General features: G+C 40.9%; 1 protein-coding gene across 6 annotated transcripts in view; it reads right to left on the reverse strand.

Annotated features, from left to right (window-relative positions):
• Window positions 1-7,931: 7,931 nt before the first annotated feature.
• MPDZ (multiple PDZ domain crumbs cell polarity complex component) overlaps window positions 7,932-15,856 on the reverse strand; it is a 250,904-nt gene continuing 242,979 nt past the window's right edge. For all 6 annotated transcript variants that reach the window (XM_073635501.1, XM_073635527.1, XM_073635485.1 and 3 more), the window contains one exon: window positions 7,932-15,037. In XM_073635501.1, coding sequence (XP_073491602.1) covers window positions 14,891-15,037 — 147 coding nt within the window. In that variant the 3' untranslated portion in view covers window positions 7,932-14,890. The remainder of the gene's footprint in view (window positions 15,038-15,856) is intronic.

A 15,856-nucleotide genomic window follows, 5' to 3' on the forward strand; every position in this document is an offset into this window, starting at 1 on the left:
TTTATTGAGAGATCTGGGGTCAAAAAGACCCCAAATCTCTCATTTACCTTTAAAAGCAAAAGATACACTTTTTTAATCTTTTGCTTTATCTTGGCCTCACTCTTCTCCATACCCAGCTACTGCCAGTGTCGGATCACTCCTGGGCTTCACCAATTGGTCAGGTAAGCACAGGAACAATCGGGAAGCCCCCCCCCCCCCGACGTCTCATCTAAAAGTGATCCCGTGGCAAATCTGCCCATGGGACCCCTTTTACTTGAAAGAGAATCTCCTATAGTAAAAAAATAAGTAAATAATGGGGGTTATTGGCAGCTAGCTACTGCCATAACCCTGGTATTTAATGTCAAACAAATTACTTATTTTTACTATAGGTCAGGGGGCAAGTGGCTAAAGTAGCATTTAAGAGATTGAGAGTCAGTACTCCAAGCTAATCAAAGCTCTCTTGCTTCACTCAGTGCTGCCTGTAAATATGCCTAACATTTTTTTTCCAATTTTATTCAAGCATCAAAAATTAACACTATTGCTTAAAATACATTATTATAATGTAATGTGTAACAAAATGAAAACAATAAAACTGGAGTAAAGATTCTCAGAGTGGCAGGAATATTAGACTGTACTTGTAAGCACATTTCTTTCATAAAATAACATCTTTTTGAACAAATGTCATCTGCTTGCGGATAAGCAAGCAAGTCCAGCTCTTCAAAACACAGGCTGCTAAATTGGCAATAAGAATCTTTTTTTTTTTTTTTTTTTTTTTTAATATATATTATTTTATGTCATGGATTTGCCAGTGGATATGTCATTAGATAAATAAAGTAATGTTTAAGTTTTGTAAAGTACAAATTAATCAAAAAGGTACCCAGGGTGTAACTAGGAGTACTACTTGTTTGAACAGTAATATGATCTACAAAACCCCATATTAATCAAACTGCAACCATTTTCTAACACATGGATGTCAGGGACGATTGTTAAATATATAACATTAGAAGGACCTGATCCAATTGTGAATTAGGGATTTGACTATAAATGCCGCTCCCTATATTTAGAAGTCTAATGGCTGTTTATTAATAGGATTTTTGACAGCATTAAAATGTTCTTCTTGGAGTAAAGTACAGGACACAGGATTTTCATCTTAACCATGAGTTTTATGCAGTTACTTTCAGGTGATTGGTCGCTGACCAAAAAAGCTGCAGGAGCATCCCTTATATAATCCCCTCCTATTTCTAGCTAGCCTCACCTTAATAGCAAGCAATAGAGAGAACATGAGAAACAGAGAGCAGGGACCTGTTCTGAGCAGCAGATCCCCTGCTGATTGGAGCAGAGCAGGTGAATGACATATCCATGTCCACTCAGTTGCCCGCGGAGCGGACACAGGCAGAACACGCTGCCTGCTGTAAACTGACTCCGCTGTCCATTAATGCCTGACTTTCCTCCGATTCGATTCAAACATGAAAAAAAGATCTATATAGTCCTCTTGCCTTTCAATGACATATGCTCCACACATTTTAACAGAACCAATCCTTTTAACTATCATACCTACTTAGCACATAACAATTTCAGACTTCAGTTATTCTCATATTATCTTTCATATCCATAAGTAAGCTGACAATAGAGGCCCTAGTGCATGCAATCAGTTTACATTTTGAGAGCACCAGATTAACTCTTTTGTGCCTGAGGGTAAAGCAAATGTTAATGCCTAAGCACAATTTTGGAAATTTGACGTGTTAGTAAAACTAAACACATCATCACAACTACTTTTTGCATCCAGGTGGATTCCACCTTGTTTTTTTCAGGACAAATTGGGCTTTCATTTCATGGTAAATAGTAATAGATATCTCCTGATTTTTTTTATTGGCAAAGGAAAACTGGCCCAACATAGTAAAAAAATAAATATATACAGTATCTCACAAAAGTGAGTACACCCCTTACATTTTTGTAAATTTTTTATATCTTTTGTGTGTGACAACACTGAAGAAGTTACACTTTGCTACAATGTAAAGTAATGAGTGTACAGTTTGTATAACAGTGTAAATTTGCTGTCCCCTCAAAATAACTCAACACACAGCCATTAAAGTCTAAACCGCTAGCAACAAAAGTGAGTACACTCCTAAATGAAAATGTCAAAATTGGGCTCAATTGGCCATTTTCCCTCCCCGGTGTCATGTGACTCGTTAGTGTTACAAGGTCTCAGGTGTGAATGGGGAGCAGGTGTGTTAAATTTGGTGTCATCCCTCTCATACTGGTCACTGGAAGTTGAACATGGCACCTCATGGCAAAGAACTCTCTGAGGATCTGAAAAAAAGATGTGGCCTGCCACCTCCTGCTCTGGGATGGCGGGTCGGCAATCCCAGATGGTGGGTTCCGACCCGCCATCCCCGAGCATCAGTGGGAAGGTCCGAGCCAGCGCTAGAGGAAGCAGAGCCGATGCTTCCTGTATAGCGCCGGCTTCTGTCTCAGGCGGAGTGATACCAAATGTGCTCCGCCTGCGACAGTTCCCAGCGCAATACAGGAAGCATCGGCTCTGCTCTCAGCTGCAGCGTATGCTTCCTCCAGTGCCGCTCCTGTTACAATGGATATATATACACACAGGTATAGGGGATCAAGAACCAGCCACCAGTACCCAGAAGTACCACCCAGCAGTAGCCAGAAGTACCAGCCACCAGTACCCAGAAGTACCAGCCGGCAGTACCCAAATGTACCAGCCGGCAGTACCCAGAAGCACCACACAGCAGTACCAAAAAGTACCCAGAAGTACCAGCAAGCAGTACCCACCAGTACCCAGAAGCACCCCCCACCAGTACCCAAAAGCACGCACAAGTAGTACCGACCAGTACCCAGACGTACCAGCCAGCAGTACCCACCATTACCCAGAAGCACCACCCACCATTACCCAAAAGTACCACGCAGAAGTACCAGCCAGCAGTACCAGCTAGAAGTACCCACAAGCATCACCCAGCAGTACCAAAAATTACCCACCAGAGCCCAGAAGTACAAGCCAGCGGTACCCACCAGTACCCAGAAGTACCAGCCAGCAGTACCCACCAGTGCCCACTAGTACCACCCAGCAGTACTCGCCAGCAGTACCCACCAGTACTCGTCATGAAGGAGAGCCAGCGGCAGCCACCAGCCATACCCACCTAGGAGACAGCAGCAGCCAGCGATACCTGCAGGAATCCTGTGGAAGAAGTGAAGATTGAGGCCAGTTAAGGTGCAGGTAAACCGCAGTGCATCAGTGCGAAAGCAGCCTTAGGCTCCTTTCACATGATCATTTTCTATAGAGTGGCAGATTTAAACTGACCTGCATCTTTTAACGCCCGCCTATCTCTAATCCGATCTGCTTAAAAAAAACAGAAGGGAATCCGTCCCCTTCTGTCTGGGCGGATCGGAGGGCCCATAGAGTAGAGCGGGCTGTGTCCCTGTCTGCTCTGCAAATGCAGAGTGGACACAGACCTGTCATCTGCCTACTCCGCTTATTGTGGCCGGCGACCAGCTGCCAAGTTGCTAAAGTGGCCCTCGTTCTTCAAAAGGTTGGGCACCCCTGCTCTACATAAAGATGGCCTAGGCTATAAGAAGATTGCCAAGAGAAACTGCAGAATGGTGGCCATAGAGCGGTTTAACAGGACAGGTTCCACCCAGAACAGGCCTCGCCATGGTTGACCAAAGAAGTTAAGTGCATGTGCTCAGCCTCATATCCAGAGGTTGTCTTTGGGAAATAGATGTATGGGGGGGGGGGCAGCCTGTCAGCGCTCAGATCATACGCCTCACACTACATCAAATTGGTCTGCATGGCTGTCATCCCAGAAGAAAGCATCTTCTGAAGATGATGCACAAGAAAGCCTGCAAGCAGTTTGCTGAAGACAAGCAGACTAAGAACATGGATTACTGGAACCATGTCCTGTGGTCTGATGAGACCTAGATAAACGTATTTGGTTTAGATGGTGTCAAGCGTGTGTGGAGGCAACCAGGTGAGGAGTACAAAGACAAGCATGGTGGTGGGAGTATCATAGTCTGGGGCTGCATGAGTGCTGCCGCCACTGGGGAGCTACAGTTCATTGAACCATAAATGCCAACGTGTACTGTGACATACTGAAGCAGAGCATGATCCCCTCCCTTCTAAAACTGGGCCGCAGGGCAGTACTGCAACATAAAGACCCCAAACACACCTCCAAGACAGCCACTGCCTGAAGCTGAGGGTAAAGGTGATGGACTGACCAAGCATGTCTCCAGACCTAAGCCCTATTGAGCATCTGTGGGGCATCCTCAAATGGAAGGTGGTCTCTAACATCCACCAGCTCCGTGATGTAATCAAGGAGGAGTGGAAGAGGACTCCAGTGGCACTTTGTGAAGCTCTGGTGAACTCCATGCCCAAAAGGGTTAAGGCAGTGCTGGAAAATAATGGTGGCCACACAAAATATTGACACTCTGGGCCCAATTTGGACATTTTCACTTAGGGGTATACTCACTTTTGTTGCCATAGGTTTAGACATTACTGACTGTGTGTTGCGTTATTTTGAGGGGACAGCAAATTTACACTGTTATACAAGCTGTACACTCACTACTTTACATTGTAACAAAGTGTCATTTCTTCAGTGTTGTCACATGAAACCATATAATAAAATATTTACAAAAATGTGAGGGATGTACTCACTTTTGTGAGATACTGTATATATTTTAAATGTATCTGTGTATTTATTATTACTTTTTCGTTCTATGGGGGTGGTGGGGGACTTAACTAAAAAAGAACATTCAGAGTTATGGTCAGCAGCCTGGACTAAAGATTCTGGGACCTCAGGCTGGGAAGAACCCAAGCTGATGACCTCTGGATCATCCATTAACCTGTACAGAGGGCTAAACCTTTTGGCAGTAGGAATGGAAAGGGAGTGCACATTTGGAGTTGGTGAAACCTGGATCATCAAGAACCGTCAGATCCGTAGACTTAGGGCACACTGCTGATATTGCATGAGAGGGTGATCTGTCTGTATCACCCAATGTGATGGTTAATGTAGAGCCCCCACCCATGGACTGTGAGGTATCGGGTGTAGAATCAGACAGCATACTGGATGTAGTGCATGTTGTCTGGGGGGCAGTTGTTATCAGTGTGTTATTGATGCTGTGAGGAGCCATTGCATCTCACAACATCAATAACCACACCAAGAACCATTCCAAGCCGGTTGCTGGCAACTCTTATGTGCATCACAATAGTTACCACGACCCGGCATGTAAAAATAATATACCATTATTTCTTAGGTTAAGAAGGAATTTTTCCAAAAGTCAAGACTACATACTCCAAAGCAAATTATTGATGGCCAAATTTATTGAAAAAGGGTGTCCTAAAGACATTCTTCTAGAGGCATTTGAGTCTTGTCTAGAGGACCGCCCCACTAATAGGACCAGAAGAGCTCCCCTTGTAAATGGTGCGAGATTCATTACAGGGTTTAATAACAACTACAGAATGATTGCCAATGTAATGAGGAAACACTGGCATATTCATCGATTGGACCCGGCTTTGGGTCCCCATCTCTGTGATGCAACCCAGGTGGTCTTCAGAAGGGCTGGTACCTTGAAGAACATGGTGACACCTAGTAAACCCCCCCAAAAAAATCCAAAAAACGAATGGACGTTAGAGGTTACTTCGATGATAGGGTGGGCTTTTTTTTAGTGTAGAAGAAGACTGCTTCACATGCCAATCCATGCAATACGGCCAACCTTCACAATCGGACAGGTTTAGGAACGTCTATTCCATTAGACAATTCATTAGACATTCGACCCAATATGACATATATGTTCTGAAATGCCCATGCAATTTACTCTACATATTTAGAACAATACGCACCTTACACACGAGAGTGGGCGAACATCATAGGTCTATCAAAAAGAGAATAGATGAGCTTAGTGTCCCACGCCCTTTTCCACCTTTCAAGCGAAGAACTACAAGGCTTTGACAGTTTTGGCAATTGAACATATACCCAAGGGGTCCCTCACAGACGATGAGAGGTATATGTTGTTATGCAAGAGAGACCATGTGGATTTATTAGCTCAAATCACTCTCTCCCCGGGGTTTGAATGAGGAACTTGATACCCATATTGTTATATGATGGGATCATGCCTCTACTAATTTTTATTTATTTCAGGTACTTATATAGCTCCATCATTTTACACAGCGCTTTACATATACATTGTACATTCACATCAGTCCCTACCCTCGAGGAGCTTACAACCTAAGGTCCCTAACACACATAGATACATACTACAATTTAGACAGGATCCGATTAACCTACCAGCATGTCTTTAGAGTGTAGGAGGAAACCGGAGTACCCGGAGGAAACCCACGCAGGCACAGGGAGGACATGCAAACTCCAGGCAGATGGTGTCATGGTTGGGATTCAAACCAGTGACCCTTTCTGCTGCTAGGTGAAGGTGCTAACCACTACTCCGCTGTGCTGCCTTTATATTTTCCTTTATATTTCTTTCAATATTTATTTTTTTCTGTATACCCCTTTTTTGTCTCTGGGTGTGCGTGGTGTGTTTTTTTATACAATTTTATACATTTATTCTGTGGGATGCTTCTGCTGGTCCCATTGTTTTATAATCATGCAGGCTGCCTAAGAGTTCCGGCATCTGGCTTTGCTATTCCTCTATTCATTATAGCCCTGCCCTGTCGCTATGAGATTGGCTTCAGTCTGCCCAGCGTCCCACTGCTGTCTGCTTGGGTGCAGCCTCTACAGGCGAGCAGAATCCCTCTCCTGTTGATTTCCTTCTGCTGGCAGTGACCAGCCCTGCCTAGTTCCATCAAGGTCCGGGAACGGAACCAGCATCCATTGGGCTCATCACCCACCCCCAGGAGCTCCAGGGATGGAGGCAGCCATTCATTCTGCCTGGTGCAGCGGAGGCTTCCACCATACCTGTGAGTTGCGGTGTCCCATGGGCACACTTTCATCCTCCTGCAAGGGCTATTAATACATTGGTTATGGCAATCAACTGTGTTATTAAAGTGACCTTTTCTTTAAACCTTTTATCTGCTTGATTTATGTACCGGAATAGTAACACCAAATGAAAGCCCAATTTGTCTTGAAAAAAACAAGATATAATCCACAAAGTAGTTGTGATGATATGTATGGTTTTACTAACACATGTCAAAGTTGCAAAATTGTGCTTAGGCATTAAGATTTGTTTTACCCTTATTTGTGAAGGGGTTAATATAGGACGGCAGTCCCAAAATGTATGGCCTTAAATGTGCATGGATAAGTGCTTGTATTTTCAGTGAGGCTGCCCCATATCACCAAGCCTCGTCATAATATTCTTCTTGATATTTCAAAATATTTTTTATTCATGAGAACTCCTAAACACATTGTTCATCACCACTGTGTTTCCATCTTCGTCTGAATGATTAATTGTAATATCCTTATTTTTTTTCCCCTAGAGCCTCAAATCGATTTTCAGTCAGACTGTACCTTATAATCTTTCAATCAACTAACCTGTTTGTTGAACAAAGGTATAATTATTGTTGGAAATGGGGGAAAACATTTAAGATTTCTTTCTAAATTATTTTTGTGTTTGAAAGGCTTCTCCTTGTTATTTTCAGATATTTGTTGATCCTTATCAGTGCTATCACTCTCATCCTCCAGTTGATCCTCCCTAGTAATTCCACCAGGACCTTTAATGCTCTAAAAATCACATTTTGCGTACATAGGCAAATCAAGTTTATGTTCCAGAGATCAAAACAGGACAACACCAGTTTTTCTGCTTCAATAGAAGGAAAAATTACTAGTATATGGAGTATTTTGCCTGTGAAAATGTCTGCGGCAAATTGCTCCATTCCCAATATTTTTTTGGTACTCTCTAATTAGTTTACTAAAAACAAAAAATTGATATCAGCATTTACATTGAATGGGCTCAAACGCCCATGTGCTAAAACCCAAAAAATAAACGGCACATTTTCAATATAAGCAGAAATTTATTTTGTTTCTAACTCAGGAGAGTGGTTTTAGTGTTATCTTTGACTCGACAACCATAAGAAAATATCTGTACAATGTATATCTTTCTCTACAAAGGCTTAAAATTACAACATCACACAAGCCTAATGCTATTCAGTATAAAAGAGTCACAATTTCGTGACCTAAGGTCCATTTTTTTCAAATCAAAACAGAACATGAGTTGAAAGAGTACTTTAAAGTTTTATGCCATAATTCAAAAGACATTTCAGGTACAGGATATAAGTAATCCAGATAACACTGTTAATAAGAGATTAAAGGAATACTTGACAGACATGTAAATATAAAGTATACTACAAGTATATATTACGTAACTTAAGTATTGTTAGATACTTGTGTGGCTGAGTGTTCTACAGAGATGCCTTTCACTAATGTGCAAAAATAACTAGTTTAATTAAATATAATTCCATAGGAAAAGAACATAAAATTACATAGAAAAGTACAATCATGTCTAGAAGAAATGAGGCATGGTCACTTAAAAGTCCTTTAGAAAGATCTTGAAAATCTAGAGGGTTCTACTGTGAAAACACCATGCCAAAAAAATAAGGTTCAAATAAGTCTTGTGTTATTTCAAGAGTGCACTTATATATTAAATGAAGCTAAAAGCTGAAGTTTAGCTAAAAAAGAAAATACATTTTCTACAGCTTTAGTCACATCACTTACCTGTAAAGATGTATGTGCCGTGTTCTGCTTGGTCCTGGAGAAATCCTCTGTTAGCAGTGTCAGTCCTCTTCCTGTCTCTGAACTTCCAGTGTTGCAATAGATAACAGCATCTGGTCTTCAGGCAAAACAGCAGTACAGATGGTTCAAAAGGCAAACAACCCTTCCTTCCTCCACTGATAAAAATTCTATCATTGTTTACACTGCTTGTAACACAATCTGTAAATTTGGGGGGGTGGGGATCTGATCAGTCACAGGATCCTCTCCCCCATTCACAGATCCTGGTATAGGCAGTTTAATCAATGAAAGAACTTTTCTCAATGGAGGAGGAAGGGGGGAGAGTGTCCCCATCTGATCATCTTTATTGCTGTTTTGCCTGAAGATCCCAAGTTGTTAACCACTGCAGCACCGGAAGTTCAGAGTCAGGAAGAGGACAGGCATCCTTCTTTACAGGTAGGTGATATGACTAAAACTGTATGGATTTTTTTTTAACTAAGCTTCAGCTTTAGGCAGAAAGCAACACATTATACAAAAAAAAACTATTCTGAATACTGCAGTAGTTAAATATGCTTGGTTTAGTCTAAGGGAGAGAATGTGGCCTAGCATGTAGGGCTATTTGAACACGTGGCAAAATCTCCATATTTACAACATACATTATGGAACACTGAGACTATCAGTATTAATTGTACATTCATTGAAAATCATCAATGCGGTTGAATCCAATTGTTAGTGTAAGTGAAACTGGCTCCGGTTATATTGCCTTCTGAAAGCAAGGTTATTCCAACAAAATAAAACCTGCAAATTAAAGTTGAAAGGTCTGGGTGGCGTTCAGGCTGGGCTCATAGGAAATAGGCAGAATGAATAAAACCACCGCAGCTGAACACAGGCGGTTGGAGACAATTTAAAGCCCAACTTCAGGCCAAATGGGTGTTACATTTTTTAAAACTTTATATTTTGTATGACTTTTAGTTTTTAAAGGAGAAGTACAGCCAAAGTTCATTTGGCTGAAATTCTCCTGTGGATCACAGGAGTACAGATTTCTCTACACTCCTGTGACCCATTTTCAGCAGACTGTGGGTTAAAGCCCGCTGTCGACCGACGTCAGAGCTTGCCCAGGCTCAGGAAAGATCACGACCATATGGTCGGGATCTGCCCACATGCCTGGACGGACAGTTGAGAGCCTGAGCCGGTCGCTTCTGCCCCCCCTTCCACAGCCCAGCGCTCCAGTGAGCACGGGGGCAGAGCAGTGAGCAGTGACTGACGGTCACCAGCTCTTTACTCAGGGAGCTCTGAGAACCGAGCAATCAGTGGTGTTTGATAGCTTGGTTCTCAGTGTTAAGAGCTGACAGGGGGCTGATGCAGCATCCACCTAGGTAACTATGAGTAAAAAAAAATTCCTATACTTATCTTTTAATTACTTACGGAGTATGGAGCTTCAGTAACTTTTAACACTTGTCTATGTTCCTGTTAAAACTGGAGCCACTGTCAATGTGAAAGCCACTATGCCTGGAGTTGGGCTTTAACTGTTCATAAACCCAACACAGAATTGCAACAACAAAAACTGGTGCAAAACATTTTGGTAAAAACTGTAGAAAATGATTGTGATTCAGCTCAGATTGCTTTGCAGTATAAACAGGACAAGAAATGTCCTGATGCATGTGATGAGATAAGCAATGGACTTTTTTGCACATATTGACAATGCTATTGCTTTAAAGGTCTGAACTACAGTGGCTTTGATTGGTTCAGCTGACTGGAGCTGTGATTATGCTTGCAAGCAGCCACTATACCACAACCATACCCCTCATGCTTTGATATGTATTGATCCAAGAGGGCAGCAAGTAGTAGTATGTTACAGACTCAGAGGGGTTTATTTACTAGAACTGGAGAGTGCAAAATCTGGTGCAGCTCTACATAGAAACCAATCAGTTTTTATTTTTTTTTTTGTCAAAGCTTGATTGAACAAGCTGAAGTTAGAAGCAGATTGGCCACCATGCACAGCTGCAACAGAATTTGCACTCTCCAGTTTTAGCAAATCAACCCCAGAATGTCAATAGGCATTGAGTGCAAAACTCATTCACTATTTTGATATATTTGAAAATGAAAAACGTTCCCGTTAAGGCACATAACCTCATCAACAATTTAAAATTTTCAGTAGTTATGTTTACAGCTTGCTTTATCTGTCCTTCACAAGAATAGGCATTTATAAAACGATTGGATTATTGTTCAACCTTAACACTGTTATTCTTTATGGATATAAAAAGAATATAATGTTGCATTTTAGAAATATTTATGCAGCATATAAGTGAAAGACAATGGAAATAAATCTAATTAGGATGAGGCAGAACCATAAACAATTCTCCACGAGGAATTGATGGTTCCACATTGGTCTGAATATATTTTTCAAGCCTTTGTTTTCCAGGCTACAGCAATGCCTGTACCAGGTAAAATAAAGAGACATGGAAAGGAAGTATTGCTGACAAAAACTTCTTTGATTTTATCAGCAACTGGGAACAGGCTTGCCATTACCAGCAGAAGGACCTTGGTAAAGCAATCTAATAGAGGAGTATTGTATTTTATTATTCACTTCCTTGTCAGAAATTCAGAGTTTCTCCAGCTAAAGTTTTGTTCCTTTTTTTAGGGCATTAAAAAGTGACAAACATAACAGAAAAACCCACAATCTGAAACATTCAATGTATTACAATTCTGTTCCTCTACTTCCTATAAGATTTCTATAAATCCTTCACATTCTCTATCACAGTAAAAACAAAGCACAGGATTGTTCCCTAGAGAAATTTGACACTGTTCGCAAATGACACTGACATTCCAACATCACAAGTCATAGTTGTGCCGAGCGTTGATAGCTGTAGAATGTATTTTCTGTAGGTGTTGAAATCCAGCTTACGGACTACAGTTATTCTAATACTGAAGGTTCTCTCAGGAGAAAGTGCATATAACATTTTCTTTGGAATCAAAACTTGATGAAAGGAAAAAAAAAATAAAACACAAAAAAACTTTCATAATTATATATGTTTTAGGTGGAAGAGGGTTCACGATGTTATACATAAACTTGACACACTACTGTCTTTCCAATCTGGTGCCAAACACCTAGGCATTCAGCCAATCTTAGAGTAAGACGTGACTGGAGGAAGTTCACACAAAACACATACAGGAGATAAAAAAACAGAAATAAAAAAAAAAAACTGAACACAGAAGTGCACAATATGTACACATTTAGCCCCTGCATTCCTAGTTATGTGGTGGATCTCTTATTGAAACTCTGAAGTGACAATAAATCATACAAAAAATAATAATTGACACAACCCCCTAACAGAAACTAACTGTAAAATACATATGATATGCAAAGGGGTTGGGTAGATATAATATTAAACACCCTCAAACAATAAGGGGCAATATTGTCAAGATTGTACAGGCAGCGATAGTATGGGCATCATTTTTCTTACCAATAAATACGTGGGTTCACCTCCCACCAAGGATGATACAATGTAACAGAAACATTGTGACAAAAGTGAGGGGCTACATATTAACTGAGACCACTATACAAAGGCCAGACAATATTGATGTATGTAGAGGAATGCTCTGTTATCATGTTACTTACTCTATGCAGGCAGTGTTGAGCTCTCCTAGCGTTCACATCATAAAATGTAGTATATAAAATCCAGTAACAAAAAAAAATTTTGCTGTGGCATTGCATATTCGCTAACCCCTTTTCAAAACTGTGTATTCTGCCTAACACAGTCTCAAGAAGGTAAAAAAAAAATTCTACTTTGCCTGTCATCTCACAGATAACACCCCCCCCCCTCAAAAAACAAAAAAACATTGGAGCCCACAGTATGCAGATTTCAACTTTTGGAAAGTGCTGCGGAATGTACTTAGCACATTCTTCAATGCAATGAGGGCTTACACAACCTAATAAAGTAAACCTGTCATGATAGAAATATGGAGGCTGCCATTGCTTGTTTCCATCTAAAAATACAGACTGTACTTATCCTGAACGAACCACTGTCTTCATTACTTTATGATTTATCGATGCAGAAAAGTAGGCAGATCAAAGTCCTGGGTCAGTGACTCAAACTTAAAAAAAAAAAAAAATCAGCAAGACTAGCAACCAGCATTTTTAGAAAGAAAGGTCAGCAGTGGCAGCCTCCTTATATCTCTCAATAGTGTTTTAATCTAATATGTTCTTTTTAAAGGAAGCATACCAAAAAGAAAAAAGGAAGCTGCCCTTGCCAACCACTCCTTTCACAAATTTTACTTGCCTGTCTATTTTATCAACCCTCCTGATTACATGTTCAGAGTCACTGACAAACAGGTATGAAGTTAAGGACGTTTAACTTTTACAACTATGAACAGGCTGGATTGATGTATACTGAGTTTGTTTCTAAGATACTTATCAAGAGCCCCCTCTTTAGAATATATGGGCCTTGACTACTTTTACCAAGCTGTCTTTATGGTGACTTATGCCGCGTACACACGAGCGGACTTTTCGACCGGACTGGTTCGACAGACTATCCAACGGACTTTCGACGGACTTTCGGAATGAACGGACTTGCCTACACACGATCACAACAAAGTCCAACGGATTCATACGTGATGACGTACGACCGGACTAAAATAAGGAAGTTGATAGCCAGTAGACAATAGCTACCCTAGCGTCGGTTTTCGTCCGTCGGACTAGCATACAGACGAACAGACTTTTTGATAGGAACTGGGTCCGACAGATTTTCGACCGAAAAAGTCTGCTGCAGGTCCGAAGAAGCCCACACACGGTCGAATTGTCCGCCGGACTCGGTCCTTCGGACCAGTCGAAAAGTCCACTTGTGTGTACGGGGCATTACTAACATTGGGTCTAGATAGTTCCCCATTGGGAAGTTGGTCCTTTTTTCCTAAGATTATGTGTACAAGACCACTGGCTGTTTACTGAATGTACCTGAATTCTCCATTCGAGAGGCAGTGGCTTCACCTTGGCTTACTCATTTGCACCTCTATGGGCAACACACACATGCTATGAATTCCAGTCTACTCTATGGACTAATATTACTCAAATAAAGATTATGAATGAGTTCCAGTGTACTGATTCTGTCACGTGTGCTCCTGAAGACAAATTCCCGAAATGGGTCAAGACCACATGTGAACTATAATCAGAATCTGAATCTTCGCATGTTGTGAATCCCTATGTGGAGAGTAATTTTTAATGTGGTATAATAGATTTCTAATTGTGCATAATAAAGTTGTTTTATGATACTCCGTTTCTCTTCTACTTGTCCATGACTACATATTCAGTTCATAGTTGTACACGATTTGTTAGGATGTGGATATATAGCACATACAGTCTGGACTTCTCTCCCACCATAGACTTTTGGCTTTCTCTGACTTACCTATTCTGTATTTTTCTTCTGGGTCCGTGACTCAGAAAGTACTGAAAACAGCCAGGCAACTAGAAATTTCAAAAAGAGGTCACCAATGGCTGCTTCCATATCTCTGTAATGGCAAGTTTCCTTTAACTACCGCTCAACATTTCACTGTGAGATGCAATGAGCAGCTCAATTTCTAAAAGCTGGAGTGGCATATTGAAGGTACTTCCAGGATTCAGGAGCTTCCACAGCACCGTACAGTTCTAGGTTGGGAAGATTTTGATATTGGCAGGCACCTTACAAGAATTCTCATAATTCTTAAGATCAGGTAAGAATCAACATGTCGGCTTAAATACATATCCAGTGTAGAACATGTCAACAATAAGAAAAACAAAAATAATGTAACACGTTAATCAGTTCTTGTACTATGTAGCAGCAAAGCAGTCATACAATAACATAATTACACATAACAAAGAAAAACAATAACAATAAAATGACCTAAATGTGAAAAGGTTGATAGTCTTTGATCGCTTCAGTAGCAACATTCTGTGTTTTTCACTGATTTGTACAAGCTATAGTATATCTATAACACTGAGTTAGTAAGACCTTGGAAATACTGACTAAAATAATCTCCAGGAAGAATGCACCCCTGATGTAGATAAACATGCTTTTCTTTGCCTCTTCAATGTAAAGTAGTGTGGATAAATGACAGCAGCTCAGTAAATATTCGTTCAGACATGAGAAGATCCTACCTGACACACAGCTGACCTATACTACTGGTTTATGTACTTTCACAGGGGAAACAGCTGGTCTCATTGACTCTCATTAGCACGGGACCTTAAAAAAAGGTGCCATTTAAAAGTCAAAAGGTCAAGAAAGCACTGTAAGAGTAACTGTTCCTTTTGTTCTCTTTAGAATAGCAACAGCTTCTTCATGAGTAACACCTTCCAGACTCTGCCCATTCACTGCAATGATCTGATCTCCTCTATTCAAGCGACCATCTTCTGCTGCCGCTCCCTGCAATATATAATTTCAGGTTGTTTACCATGTAATATAAGAATCCTGCAGAGTAGGCCAAAGGAGTTCATTAGTTATATAGTGTTAGAAATAATTAATCAATGAGCCCTAGAGTAACTAATCTGTTTTTAGAAGTTTTGGGGGAAGTTAAAGTGATTGTAAATGATCATCTTGTAAACAAGCCATTCAGTTTAAAATAGAAATGAAATGCAAAACATTTTGTATAGATATAAAAAAACATTATAAATACCTCTTATCCCTTTTTTATAAGGGATCACATTCCCTTTGTTCTCAGCTGCATAAGAGCTAGAGGAAGGAGAAGCAGCAGTACACCAAGTTTCCAATTGAATGGCTGTGCAGCAGGGGTATTTCAGGACAAGTCTGATCATTGGAGGAGAGCAGGCTGAGTTCCCAGCATATCTATAGAAATGACAATAGTGTGTTTTCCTGCTTAGCGTGGCCAATTTGTAATAGGAAAGCAGAGGGAATGGCAGGAACACCAGGGAATTCGGGAATTCACATTTGGCTCCGTTCACACCCGAGCGATCCGGATTTCTTAATGGCATCCCAAACGCAGGGCGATTTTGCCTCAATTGTTGAGCGACAATTCGCGATACAATCGCGGCAAACATTGCAACCACAAACGCTCCTGGCTCTGTGCCAAGATTTGGTACATAAGCTTCTTTTAGAGCGGAGGAAGGCCCATTCAAATGAATGGTGCAGTTCCAAAAACGCTCAACGAAAAAAAAAAAAATAAAAGCTAAAAAAAAAAAAAAAAACAACCAGAGTGGCTGCTCAGGTGTGAATGGAGCCTTAAAG

The sequence above is a fragment of the Aquarana catesbeiana genome, linkage group LG01 (genome assembly GCF_042186555.1).
Source record: "Aquarana catesbeiana isolate 2022-GZ linkage group LG01, ASM4218655v1, whole genome shotgun sequence".
Taxonomy (NCBI): Eukaryota; Metazoa; Chordata; class Amphibia; order Anura; family Ranidae; genus Aquarana; species Aquarana catesbeiana.